Source organism: Trichechus manatus, unplaced genomic scaffold (genome assembly GCF_000243295.1).
Source record: "Trichechus manatus latirostris isolate Lorelei unplaced genomic scaffold, TriManLat1.0 scaffold00082, whole genome shotgun sequence".
NCBI classification, from domain to species: Eukaryota; Metazoa; Chordata; class Mammalia; order Sirenia; family Trichechidae; genus Trichechus; species Trichechus manatus.
This window is the reverse complement of record NW_004444018.1, coordinates 11,685,032-11,698,825: the sequence shown is the minus strand read 5'-3', so window position 1 is coordinate 11,698,825 and position 13,794 is coordinate 11,685,032. Positions and strand designations below refer to the sequence as shown.

Here is a 13,794-nt window from a genome sequence, read left to right as displayed (position 1 = left end):
TGACCATGTGAGTGAGGCTGCTTGCGGTGCAGGGATTGTCAGCAAGTTGAAAAGGACCAAGTGTTTTGATGCAAATATGATATTAAATCAAGTGCTGTGGGCTTTTCAAGTGGAATTCTCAGCACTAAATGGCATTTTCTTGAAATGGATATACTTTCCCAATCTTTAAAGCAAAGGCAAAGTGACTTAATAGGACAGCTTCAAACCTGCTGAACAATGACAGCCCCCCTGTGGCACCAGTCAACTGTGGTGGCTGGTCCTGACACTCACTCAAAGGTTTCCTAGATCATGGTATCACTTCAGGGAGAGCGAGTAAAACTCTCTCAGGGAGACAGAATAAAAGAATCAACTACTATACTTTAGCACCTGGGTATTAATAGCAGGACAAAAAGTAGGCTGTGACCCAAAGCAGACCTTCTTGATTGACCATAACAGGGCTAGGGGCTCAGCTTCGATGATTCCACAAATTCAAGACTCTTCTTTGCACTGTGGCCTTTTCCCATTACTATTCTCCCTTGACCTGGGTGTGACGAAAAGGATTCAATTTTCTATACACAAAGTTAGGAGGAAATACCAACCTTTATTTACAACTCGGGTTCAAGTTCAGAGTCTAGTGCAGTAAAGTGGGAAAAAACATGGGTCCTGAGACCAAGGTTCAAATCCCAACACAAACATATTGACTGGGTGACAAGCAGCAAACAATACCCTTAGTTTCCTCAGCAAAGAGAGCAGAGTATCACCTATGATCTGGCAGTGGCTCTTACAGCTGCCTCTGTCCCAGCCCCCTTCTCGGGCCATTCAGAGCCTCTCAGGCAGCTCAGCAGACAGAGCTGGGGCTCTGCAAGTGCCTCTCAGCTGTGCGGTTGATAAAGGTGCTCTAGGGGAGCCCCCACCCCAATCTTTCACCAAAGGCAATAAATAAGGACTCAGTGGAGCTGGTACCAGGACCCAGTGAGAAAAACTGCATATAGTTGTTGGTCAATAAATATTAATTATTTACAAGTCTGGCCCAGAGCAAGGACAGGGAACCTTGTACACAGTAGCTATTTGGTACACAGTTGTTGAATTCTAACACCTAATTTTGAGGGAGAAAATGATATGTTGTTGTCTTTATGCTGATTTGTGCCAGGACTCCTTTTCATCTGATTAGTGGACTAAACAACCTGATTTTAAAATGATATACTTATTACTCATCCTAAAGACCACCCAGACACTATACACATAATATACTAAGTTACTGTGTGTTTGTGTACGTATACATACACACAGAAACCACGAGGTAGTTTAATAAATCACCATTAAAAAATAAACACTTTCTCTAATTCTGTCCGAGTGGTAACCAGTGACTGCACAATAGCCGTTCAAAATCATTGATAAAATGAAAACCAGAACTCAAAAACTTCCAAGAGAGTTGAAAATACAATTGTATTTTAATGTCTTGGTCTCTGAAAACTAAGCTGTAACTGCTTTAAATTAATGATCAAAGTTATATGTTTTTCTTTAAAGGACACAGCCTTCAGATATCTATACAACTTACCAAGTAGTCTCAATAACGGATAATATTTTACAACTTAACGTTACTCTCCATGCTTTTGTGGAGGATTCAATACAATCTCTATGTACACATTTTAAACATTATTTCTGAACTTCATTTGGAATTCCTTAAATAAAAAAAAAAGATCACCATTCTTCACCTTCTTAAAAAACTGCCAGACTAACCCCCTGACGGAATTCCCTCTCCAGAATACCTGGAGAAATCCCTGCCCCATACCCCCCAAACCAAAAAAGTGCAACAAATTCACACTACACGGGAAAAAGTAACATCTATTGTTCTTAGAGTCTGACACTCTTCCCACAGCAAGGAAAATCTTAGCAGGTATGTTGATGCTGTCTTACGCTGCCAGGGAAACGGGGCTCTTTCACACTAGAGCAGGAAAGTCTTCAGGGTCATCCGGGTTTGGAGCAACATCTTGTGTCTAGACAAGGCAAGTTTTGAAATCAACTGTCATTTCAGCCATTCCCAACACAACTGGTACTTGGGCAGACACTGCTTGCTGTGGGTGCCCGATCTCATCCAGGTGACACGGGAGAGGCAGGGCCCCTGGTGCAGGGGAAAGTCACAGGGTCCCGCTGAGAAAGGTCATGCACGTGAACTGCAGGCAAGTGCTGCACGGACCCCCACAGGGAGGGCCCCCACAAGGAGGACCCCACAGGGAGGGCCCACACAGGGAGCGCCCACAGGGAGCACGGCAGACACCCTCCTATTGCCGCAAGAGGACTGCAGAATGGAGGACGGGAAGCTGCCCTCCAGTCCTTGCCCCAACGCAGAAAGCTGTGACCCCCACGGATGAGCCACTGAGGTAGTTAGAGTGGCTTCTACAACTTTACAAAGGGCCGACAGCTGCCCACCTCCCTTCTTTCCTCCCACACATCCTTACTGAGTGACCCATTGTGTATCTGGCCCTTTTTTCATCCAGCACACGGAGTGTTTCCTCTGTGCCGAGCAATGGACACGGAAGGATGAGTAGGTAGGTCTTGCCTTGGGGAGCTCCCAGAATTAAGTGGAGAAGAAAACCAGGGAAGTTACAACAACGTGGCAAGTTCAGTGACAGATGTCCTAGGAGTTGGGGGCCATGATAGAGGCATCTAGTACAATGTGGTGGCAAAGCAGGCATCATGGGTGGGTGAAGTTTTCTGGGAGAGGAGGTTCTGCCTGAGATGGGCCTCAGTGGATGAACAGAGAACGCAGGTCCTGAGAGTGCGCGACCTGCCCATGAGGTGGGGCCTGAAGGCACTGCTGAGTCCAGCGGAGCCCGGGTGTGCTGGGCCCTGGGGAAACCAATAATGAGCAAAGGCAGACATGGTTTCTGCTCTCCATTGCAGAGAAGGCAGACACTGACCAATACTCACACCAATGAAAACACAATTACAAGTGGAGATAATACTTCAAAGAAAAGGAATAAAATCCCCTGCTCAGAGGCCCTGACCTGGTCTGGTGGGAAGGATGGTCAAAGCTGCCTTCTCTGAGGAAGTGCAGTTAGAAAGATCAGTTCTAGTTATGCAGGCAAATGGCAGGAGAAGGACTAGCCTTTGCAAAGGCCTCGTAGGGTAAGGCACATGCGTGTCTGAAGAACTAGGAGAGCATTGCGGCCAAGGCAAAGAATGGTTTGAGTGAGAAGGGGAGTCTGGTAAGGTGCTAAGGAGGGGGTTGACCACAGAGGGCCTTGGAGCCTTGGGAAGAATTTTATCTTTAACCAGAAAGCATCATAAGCTGGCATTAAGAGGGCTGGGCATGGCATGGAGGACACAGTCGAACTATAGTCCGTAAGCAACCGACAGGCGATGCGATTTGATGCCAAGCAGGGGCTCTTGTCTGATGCTGTGAGGAGTGTTTGTGTCTGCGGCTCTGAGAGCACATCCCTGCAGACAGCAGACCTCCCTGGAGGCCAGCACTGCCAGTGGTCTGCATCCTACGCTCATCCAGAATCCTGAAGTCACTCCCAAATACCCCAGAATCAGACACGCACACTAGATTGGAGGAATCAACTGCAGAGCCTGATGACCTCCAAAGTTAGACTGTGCAGGCCCAGGGCCTACTCGCCTCTCACTTCTCTCAGAAAACCATCCAGTATTTATGAAACAAGCACCTACCACCACTTCTGCTCTGGGTCGGTAGTTTTCTGCTCTTCTGATCCTTCCCCGGCCTCCCCGTGTGCCACCTCTGGCTCCACGCCCGGGACGAGGGAGGTTACCAAAATTAATCTCCAGCTGGGATGTGATGTCATTGGCCACTTTCCGAAAAATGTGGGAATCATCCTCATAGTCATCCTTCACCGTCTGAAACACACAAATACACACAGCCACCTCCATGAACACCAGTTCAGCCCGGTGTCAGAGTGATAAGCCACTCTGACACGCTGCCCAGGGGCTAAAAGGACACCAAGGGCTGGAAGAAGGCACTGGATCAGGGGTAGGGGGGAGGCGTTGCACTGCAGGGCTAGGTGAGGGAAGAAGACCCTCTGCTGTGCTGGTTCTAACATAAGCGAATTCTGTGCATTTAGCAGTCACATATTCTCAACATTACAATCTAATCCAATCATCTATGAATTTCCTATTATTTCAAGTAAGACCAATTTCTACCAGTTCAGCAGGTTAAGAAGACTGACATGACTAAAAGCAATCAAAATAAAATGATCTAAGAATTTTGCTGAGATTAAAAAGTTTTAATTTCTGCCAATCTTCTGTTTTATTTGCTCACAGTTGCTACTTCGATCAATAAAGAAATACAATCTTCTTGGAATAATACAACTTGGTGGAGGCACTCCTTTCAGTGTAGATGCTGACTGTACAAATAACCTGTTGCATCAAGCTGACTCCAACTCATGTGTGTCAGAGTAGAACTGTGTTCCACAGGGGTTTCAATAGCTGATTTTTTGGCAGTAGATTGCCAGGCCTTTCTTCCGAGGCACCTCTGCATGTACTCGAACCTCCAATCTTTCGGTAGCAGCTGAGTGCATTAACTGTTTGCACCACCCAAGGACTCTGACTGAACAAAACTATATATTAAAAATTGAATGATTTACAATAAACAGTTTCTGTCCAGAAATGTATGGAAATGGTAAAACAGAGATTATGGATATCTGAGGGTTGCTACCAGTGCTGCACAAACAAATCAAGAAAGAAATCAACCTGCTTTTTAAAAACTGCTTCGTTTAAACTTCCGGAGAAAGCGCATTTTATTGTAAAAGGTGAAAACTGTTTTATTTCTTATTAAAAGAAAACAAAATTATGTTAAAGAAAACTCACTCAAATTTGATTTGGTTTCAAATCACTGTTGTTAGGTGCCGTCCAGTCGGTTCTGACTCATAGTGATCCTATGTACAACAGAACAAAACAGTGCCTGGTCCTGCACCATCCCCACGATCGTTGTTATACTTCAGCCCATTGTTGCAGCCACTGTGCCAATCCATCTCATTGAGGGTCTTCCTCTCTTTCACTGACCCTCTACTTTACTAAGCATGATGTCCTTCTCCAGGGACTGGTCCCTCCTGATAAAATGACCAAAGTATGTGAGATGAAGTCTTGCAATCCTTGCTTCTAAGGAGCACTCTGGCTGTACTTCCTCCAAGACAAATTTGTTCGTTCTTTTGGCAGTCCATAGTATATTCAATATTCTTCGCCAACACCATAATTCAAAGGCATCAATTCTTCTTCGGTCTTCCTTGTTCATCGTCCAGCTTTCACATGCATATGAAGCGACTGAAAACACCATGGGTCGGGTCAGGTGCACCTTAGTCCCTAAAGTGACATCTTTGCTTTTTAACAATTTAAAGAGGTTGTTTTGCAGCAGATTTGCCCAATGCAATGCATCTTTTGATTTCTTGTTGGTGCTTCCATGGGTGTTGATTGTGGATCCAAGTAAAATGAAATCCTTGACAACTTCAATCTTTTCTCCACTTACCATGACGTTGCTTACTGGTCCACTTGTGAAAATTTTTGTTTTCCTTATGTTGATGTATAATCCATACTGAAGGCTATATATTCTTTGATCTTCATCAGTGAGTGCTTCAAGTCCTCTTCACTTTCAGCAAGCAAGGTTGTGTCATCTGCATATTGCAGGTTAATAAGTCTTCCTCCAATCCTGATGCCCCGTTCTTCTTCATACAGTTCAGCTTCTCAGATTATTTGCTCAGCATACAGACTGAGTAAGTATGGTGACAGGATACAACCCTGACACACACCTTTCCTGACTTTAAACCACACACTATCCCCTTGTTCTGTTCAAACGACTGCCTCTTGGTCTAAGTACAGGTTCCTCATGAGCACAATTACGTGTTCTGGAATTCCCATTCTTTGCAGTGTTATCCATAATTTGGTATGATCCACACAGTTGAATGTCTCTGCATAGTCAATAAAACACAGGTAAACATCTTTCTGGTATTCTCTGCTTTCAGCAAAGATCCATCTGATATCAGCAATCATATTTCTTGGTCCACATCTCTTCTGAATCCAGCTTGAATTTCTGGCAGTTACCTGTCGATGTACTGCTGCAACTGCTTTTGAATGATCTTCAGCAACATCTTACTTGTGTGTGGTATTAATGATATTTTTCGATAATTTCCATATTCTGTTGGATCACCTTTGGAATCTGTACAAATATGGAGCTCTTCCAAATGGTTGTCCAGGTAGCTGTCTTCCAAATTTCTTGGCATAAACAAGTGAGCACTTTCAATGCTGCATACAGTTGTTGAAACCTCTCAATTGGTATTCCATCAATTCCTGAAGCCTTGTTTTTTGCCAGTGTTGGACCATTTCCTTCAGTACCATCGGTTCTTGATCATATGCTACCTCCTGAAATGGCTGAACATCGACCAATTCTTTTTGGTACAGTGACTCTGTGTATTCCTTCCATCTTCTTTCGATGCTTCCTGCATTGCTCAATATTTTGCCCATAGAATCCTTCAATACTGCAACTAGAAGCCTGAATTTTTTCTTTAGTTCTTGTAGCTTGAGAAATGCTGAGTGTGTTCTTCCCTTTTGGTTTTCTGTCTCTAGGTCTTTGCACATTCATTATAATACTTTGTCTTCTCAAGCTGCCCTTTGAAATCTTCTGTTCAGCAATTTTACTTCATCATTTATTCCTTTTGCTTTAGCTACTCTGTGTTCAAGATCAACTTTCAGAGTCTCTTCTGACATCCATTTTGGTCTTTTCTTTCTTTCCTGTCTTTTTAATGACCTCTTGCTGTCTTCACGTATGATGTCCTTGATGTCATTCCGCAACTCATCTGGTCTTCAGTCATTAGTGTTCAGTGCACCAAATCTTATTTTTGAGATGGTCTCTAAATTCAGGTGGGATATACTCAAGGTCGTCCTTTGGCTCGCGTGGACTTGTTCTAGTTTTCTTCAACTTCCACTTGAACTTGCATATAAGCAATTTATGGTCTGTTCCACACTTGGCCCCTGGCCTTTCTCTGAGTATTTTCCATTGTCTCTTTCCACAGATGTAGTCTATTTGATTCCTGTGTATTACATCTGGCAAGGTTCACGTGTATAGTTACCATTCACGTTGTTGAAAAAAGGTATTTGCAATGAAGAAGTCCTTGGTCTTGCAAAAGTCTATCCTGTGATCTCTGGCATTGTTTCTATCATCAAGGCCATAATTTCCAACTACCAATCTTTATTCTTTATTTCCTACTTTCACATTCCAATTACCAGTAATTATCAATGCATCTTGATTGCATGTCTGATCAATTTCAGACTGTAGAAGCTGGTAAAATATCTTCAATTTCTTCATCTTTGGCCTTAGTAGTTAGTGCATAGATTTGAATAACAGTCATATTAACTGGTCTTCTTTGTAAGCGTATGGATATTATCCCATCACTGACAGCGTTGTACTTCAGGATAGATCTTGAAATGTTCTTTTTGAAGATGAATGCAATGCCATTCCTCTTCAATTTGTCATTTCTGGTATACTAGACCATATGATTGTCCAATTCAAAATGGCCAATACTACTCCATCTCAGCTCACTAATGCCTAGGATATCGACGTTTACACGTTTCACTTAATTTTTGACGACTTCCAATTTTCCTAGATTCATACTTTGTACATTCCACGTTCTGATTATTAATGGACGTTTGCAGCTGTTTCTTCTCATTTTCAGTTGTGCCACATCAGCAAATGAAGGTATGGAAAGGTTGACTCCATCCAGGTCATTAAAGCCAACTCTACTTTGAGGAGGCAGCTCTTCCCTAGTCGTATTTTGAGTGCCTTCCAACCTGAGGGGCTCATCTTTGGCACTGTATCAGACAATGTTCTGCTGCTATTCATAAGGTTTTCACTGGCCAATTTTTTCAGAAGTAGACTGCCAGGTCCTTCTTCCTAGTCTATCTTAGTCTGGAAACTCCGCTGAAACCTGTTCACCATGGGTGACCATGCTGGTATTTGAGATACCTGTGGCAAAGCTTCCAGCATCACAGCATCATGCAAGCCACCACAGTACGACAAACTGACAGACACGTGGTGGCTCAAATCATAATAAATGACAAGCAAATAAACATAAAACCTTAATAATAAAGGATAAACAAAACAAACAAACAAACAAAAAAACCCTAACTTTAAGTAAAACATGCACTTACAAAAAAGAAAATATTTCAGTGATCTTGGAGAAGAATCTCCAAAGCGCTACCATGTGGAGCCTTCCTACAATATGCCCAGGAAATGGAATCACACCTCCATGAGCATATCAACCCCTTTCGGTCATCTGTTCATTACAAGTTTCATGTTTAACATTCTTGTCCCCCTTCAAACTTTCAAGATTAAAGTAAAACAGGGGATTTATGTAGATGGGCGCTTGTGGCAAAAAAAAAAAAAAAAAGCTGAAGGGAAGAACAGTCCCGAATTGTTCTTCAGAAGCACTGGCACGCAGGTGAAAAAAAAACTGGCTGTCAGTGTGCATCAGTAGGGAAGTGGTTGGTTAAGTGGGCCCTGCTGGAGCTGACTGCAGATCACCCTATCACCATAAGAAGGGTTAGGGTGCAATGGGAGGAAGGGTGGATGAACAGTCAGAGGCTTGGCTTCTGCGAACACCTCTGTGTGGCCCCAGCTGAAGCGCTTCAAGGCCCAGCTCATTTCAGAGTCCCTGTTAGATCCCCACTTCCCAAACAACTGTGCTCCAGACAGACAAGAGGTATTATTCTCATGCTTCTGTTTCCAGGGCACCCGAAACAAAACAAACTAGTGCCTCCAACATTTGGCTTACGTTGCTCTTAAGAACCACTCCTGGCTGAAATCTTCAATGCCGTAAGATTAACAAGGACCAAAGATGTGTCCTTTGCTGAGACCAAGTTCAATGTCAATGACTCAGCTAACTTAGCTCCTTCAAATATTCTAGGAGAACCCTGGAGCCAGGGAGGATGGATCTGGTGTGGATTAAGGAAGAGCTGATGCTATTTTTACCAACCATGTCAGCTGCACATTTAACATCCTGACAGTGCATTTGCTTTAGGCAAAGCTTTATTTACAATGTTCCAGAACAAAGGAAGTAGACACCAAAAGAACCAACCCAGCTAGTTGATGGACTTGTAAAAAACCTCACAGAGATTTCCAAGAGAATAAGCCTTTGGCCTCCTATGTCTACACAGAAGTCATTTCTAGTGGAGCAGCTCAAAACTTATCAGTAAGGCCTCTAAGAGCTTGAACTGACCAAAACAGGACAAAGTGGGGTGGGGGAAGTCCTGTATCATCTATGACCCTCATTCAAAGAACACCAATAACCAGAGTGTAAATGGGAACACAGAGAAATATACACACAATAAAATTCCAAGTTTGAAAAATGGAAATCAATGAATAATATCCAGCACAGAGGAAGGGCTTGCTTGCCAGCACCATCTTACACAGGGCCTGATATCAAATAAATATCTCTGATTGAATGATGCAAATTCTAAATTCTAAAATCAGAATGCTCCATTGTACCCATAAGTTCAGTAACTTAAAGAGGAGGTGATTAAATGAATCAACAATGATCCTTATCAATAGATGCTGGTAGATACTTCTCCTGAAACATCCACCTTCAAAGCTGGGACATCCGATAAAGAGCTGAAAGCAAACCATGAAAAATAAGCCCCTCACAACAAAGAGGAAATCCACGGCCCATTCCTGCAGGATGGCAGGCTATTACAACAGTGACTGCATATGCTGCCATGCGCCACACTGGCTTCTGTTCTGCAGTTTTCCGTAGCTATGCAGTGGGATCAAAGCTGCTGAATTAAAATGAGAACGGCTTCACAGAGTACGATGCCCCAAGCCTAGTTTTAAATGATCAACTACTCCCAATTCCTTATTAAATGCTCTAAGAATGCAAACGGAAGGTAATCTAACCATGACAATGCAGAGCAGTTATCCTTTGAATGGCATGGTACAGGAAACATTCTGCAGCCCCGCATTTAAGAGTCAGAAATGCAATGCAATTAACACAGAGTTATCTGTGTCGTTGCAGTACACTTCCGGGTGAGCAGAAAGTGCAGTCACCATAACTGCTTTCTACTTATGCGTCAGTAGATCAAGTTTCAATTCTTTGTCTTAATGACAATAAATACTGTAAAACTAGGCATCCATCCTCTCTGCTTACTCAGGTAGAAACTAGAATGCCAACTACTAATGTTCCACTTTCAAAATAGAAGTGGAAATGTCCATTGTGTTTCTTACAAGGTAAAAGAAAAGATTACTGGTAGATACAAAACACAATACTTACATCATCTCTATATTTTGACTTGTGAATCACCACTGCTTTGGAAGGAACAGTGGATTCAGGTTTCCGGATGTTAAACTCAGGCTTTGGTCTGGTCTGTTCTTGAAGATTTTTCCACTCATCTAAGGTCATCTCATGAACTTGAGTTTCATCTTCTACCTCCAACTCAGGAACTCTATAAAGATGTACAATCATATGCAGAATCATTTTTTGATGGGTATGACATGTCTACTTTCTCAAAGTAAAAATTCATATAACCATTAGCTTAACGTATTTTCATGTTACTGTATCTCAAATCTGAATAAGATAAGAAAATCTCTGAACCATAAGCTTCCTTAATCACTTTATTTTCACCATTTCATGCTATCATTGCCAACTGAAGAGACTTCCCGCTGTGTGTTCAGAGCAGTATTGGGAAAGTGGGAACACCATCCCAATGACATTAGCATTACACTCCACCACAGCTACTCCCTTTCCAGATGGCATTAAACAGAAATGAGATCACTGTAGAAAAAGAGAAGCTACTGAAATAGAGGAAATTAATGAACAAGTTTAAATCAATGGGTCAAAAAAGCATATTTTTGTCAATATTCTCTTAAAATTTTAAGAAAACAAAGCAGACGTATAGATCAATGGAATGGAATTGAGACTCCAGAAATAAACCTTTCCCATTTACCGTCAATTGATTTTTTTGACAAACGGCGCCAAAGACAATTCAAAGGAGAAAGAACAGTATTTTCGACAAATGGTGCTGTTGTTCTTGTTGTTGTTAGGTGCCATCAAGTGGGTTCCAACTCATAGCGACCCCATGCACCACAGAACGAAACACTGCCCAGTCCTGTGCCATCCTCACAATCGTTATTATGCTTCAGCCCATTGTTGCAGCCACTGTGTCAATCCATCTCCTTGAGGGTCTTCTTCTTTTTATGTTTGCAGCTGTGTCGTCTCATTTTGAGTCGTGCCACATCATGAAACAAAGGTCCAGAAAGCTTGACTCCATCCGTGTCATTAAGGTCGACTCTACTTTGAGGCAGCACTCTTCCCCAGTTGTCTTTTGAGTGCCTTCCAACCTGTGGGGGCTCATCTTCCGGCACTATATCAGACAATGTTCCGCTGCTATTCATAAGGTTTTCACTGGCTAATTCTTTTCAGAAGTAGACTGCCAGGTCCTTCTTCCTAGTCTGTCTTAGTCTGGAAGCTCAGCTGAAACCTGTCTGCCATGGCTGACCCTGCTGGTATCTGAGTACCAGTGGCACAGCTTACAGCATCACAGCAACACACAAGCCCCTACAGTACGACAAACTGACAGACACTTGGGGGTCTGAGACAATGGTGCTGGGACAACTAAATTTCCACATGCAAAAGAATCAAGTTAGATCCACCTACGTCACACGATAAATGTACGAGCTGAAAGTATAAAAGTCTTAGAAGAAAACGTAGGCGTAAATCTTCATGATTAGGCAATGGTTTCTTAGATATGATACCAGAAGCACAAGTAATGAAAGAAAAAAAATAAATTGGACTTCATTAAAATTAAAAACTTTTGAGCTATAAACGCCATTAAGAAAGAGAAAAAACAACTCACAGAATGGGAGAAAATATTTGGAGATCATGTATCTGACAAGGAACTTGTATTTAGAATATAGAAAGCACTCTTAACAAGTCTATAATAATAATTTTAAAATGGGCAAAGAATCTGAATAAGCATTTCGCCAAAGAAGAGAAACAAATTGCCAATAAGATGCTCAACATCATTAGCTAACAGGGAAATGGAACTCAAAGTCACAATGAGATACTATTTCTCACCCATTAGGATGACTATAATCAAAAAGACAGATAATAACAAACGCTGGTGAGAATGCAGAGAAATTGGAACCCTCATATCTTATATACTGGTAGCGAATATAAAATGTAGGTGCTTTGGAAAACCGTTTGGCAGTTGCTCAAAAGGTTAAACATAGAGTTACATATGATCCAGCAATTCCACTCCTAGGTTTATACCCAAGAGAAATGAAAACATATGCCCACACGAAAACTTATACACAGCACTATTCAAAGGTAGAAACCTAAAAGTCCATCAACTGATGAATATTATTCGCAATAAAAAGGAATAAAGTACTGATATGCTACAACATGGATGAATCTTGAAAACATTATGCTAAGTGAAAGAAGCCAGTCACAAAGGACCACATGATGTATGATTCCATTTATGTGAAATGTCCAGAATAAGCCAATCTATAGATATTTAAGGAGAGAAAGTAGATTTGTAATTGCCTAAAGTTGGGAGAAGGGAGGAAGTAGTATGACTGCTTTTAGGGGGAAGGTGATGAAAATGTTCTAAAATTGATTGTGGTTAGTTGCACAACTATCTGAATATGCTAAAAACTATCGAATTGTATACTTTAAATAGGTGACTGTATGCTATGTGAACTGTATCTTAATAAAGCTGTTATTTAAAAAACAGCTTACAGTTTAGACTCCATTAAATAAATATAACAAGATTTTATGAAAACGAGACTATATCTAGGCTCTACCGGGGAGATAACCAGCTATTCCAGTACAGAGAACAGTAAGGAAAATTCCTGCCTTGTGATTCTGCACAGACTTAGCTGACAATGAGGATGTCAAGGAAAAACTAAAAGATGTGAGCAACTGGCTTATGAGAAAACTACCTCATGAGCAGAGAGGGCCATTATGTGTAATAATGTTCTCCTTTGTTTTCTCTATTATTACATTTAACAAATACACAGCACAGGGAAAGACTGTAGAGCACAAGTACCCAAGATGATAACTACTTACAAGCTAGGCGATAAGAGAAATGCAAAGGAAAAATAAAGAGGAAGAATAGTTGGGGCGGGTGAGGGAAAACACGTTGTGCTCAGCACTACTGATATTTTAGGGCCTGACAATAATGGGAACAAAACTAGGTCCTCACATAGACCTAACAATTTAATCCCTGCAGTCCTCAATCAGCCTGATACTAAGAGAGAGATCAGGATCCAATTTCCCTGAGGTACCTGATAAGGGTAAAGTTAAAATGAGGTTTGAAATGGCCAGGCTGGTAAATGGGAAAATATGTAGGGCTTGTCCCTAGTTCCCTTCCCTGGCCAGGATGCTCACATAGGCTACTGAGTTTGGAAAAGAATTTGATTGAGAAGAAAATAAGAGTTGGTAAGAATACTGAGTTGTGCAAAAGTAAGAACAAAGTATCATAGCTAGGAATCCTGGCTGGTCTACCATATTTTCCAAATCTCAATTTCCTCATCTATAAAATGAGGTTGAACTAGATGAATTCTAAAGACGCTTTTCAACTCTAAATGTCAATGACATAACTTAGTTGAATTAGAACAATATGTGGGGAGTGGAGAGGGAATCAAATCTATAATACCTTCAACGAAGAGCTAAAGTAATCTAAAGTTCTAGAAATATACAATGATGTGAAGAAAAAAAAAAAAGTAAAATCAGGACAGAAATCTAATCATAGAGCATCCAAAATAGATTAGCAAAGCGACTTTAAAATATCAAGTTGATGGCAGGGAAAAAAATC

At 41.7% G+C, this 13,794-nt stretch overlaps 1 protein-coding gene across 1 annotated transcript in view; it reads right to left on the bottom strand.

The window, feature by feature from the left end:
- Nucleotides 1–115: 115 nt before the first annotated feature.
- HABP4 (hyaluronan binding protein 4) overlaps nt 116–13,794 on the bottom strand; it is a 55,329-nt gene continuing 41,650 nt past the window's right edge. Inside the window, exons 6-8 of the mRNA XM_004381347.3 lie at nt 10,251–10,422; nt 3,652–3,837; nt 116–1,976 (exon numbers count right to left, since the gene is read on the bottom strand). Coding sequence (XP_004381404.1) covers nt 1,920–1,976; nt 3,652–3,837; nt 10,251–10,422 — 415 coding nt within the window. The 3' untranslated portion in view covers nt 116–1,919. The remainder of the gene's footprint in view (nt 1,977–3,651; nt 3,838–10,250; nt 10,423–13,794) is intronic.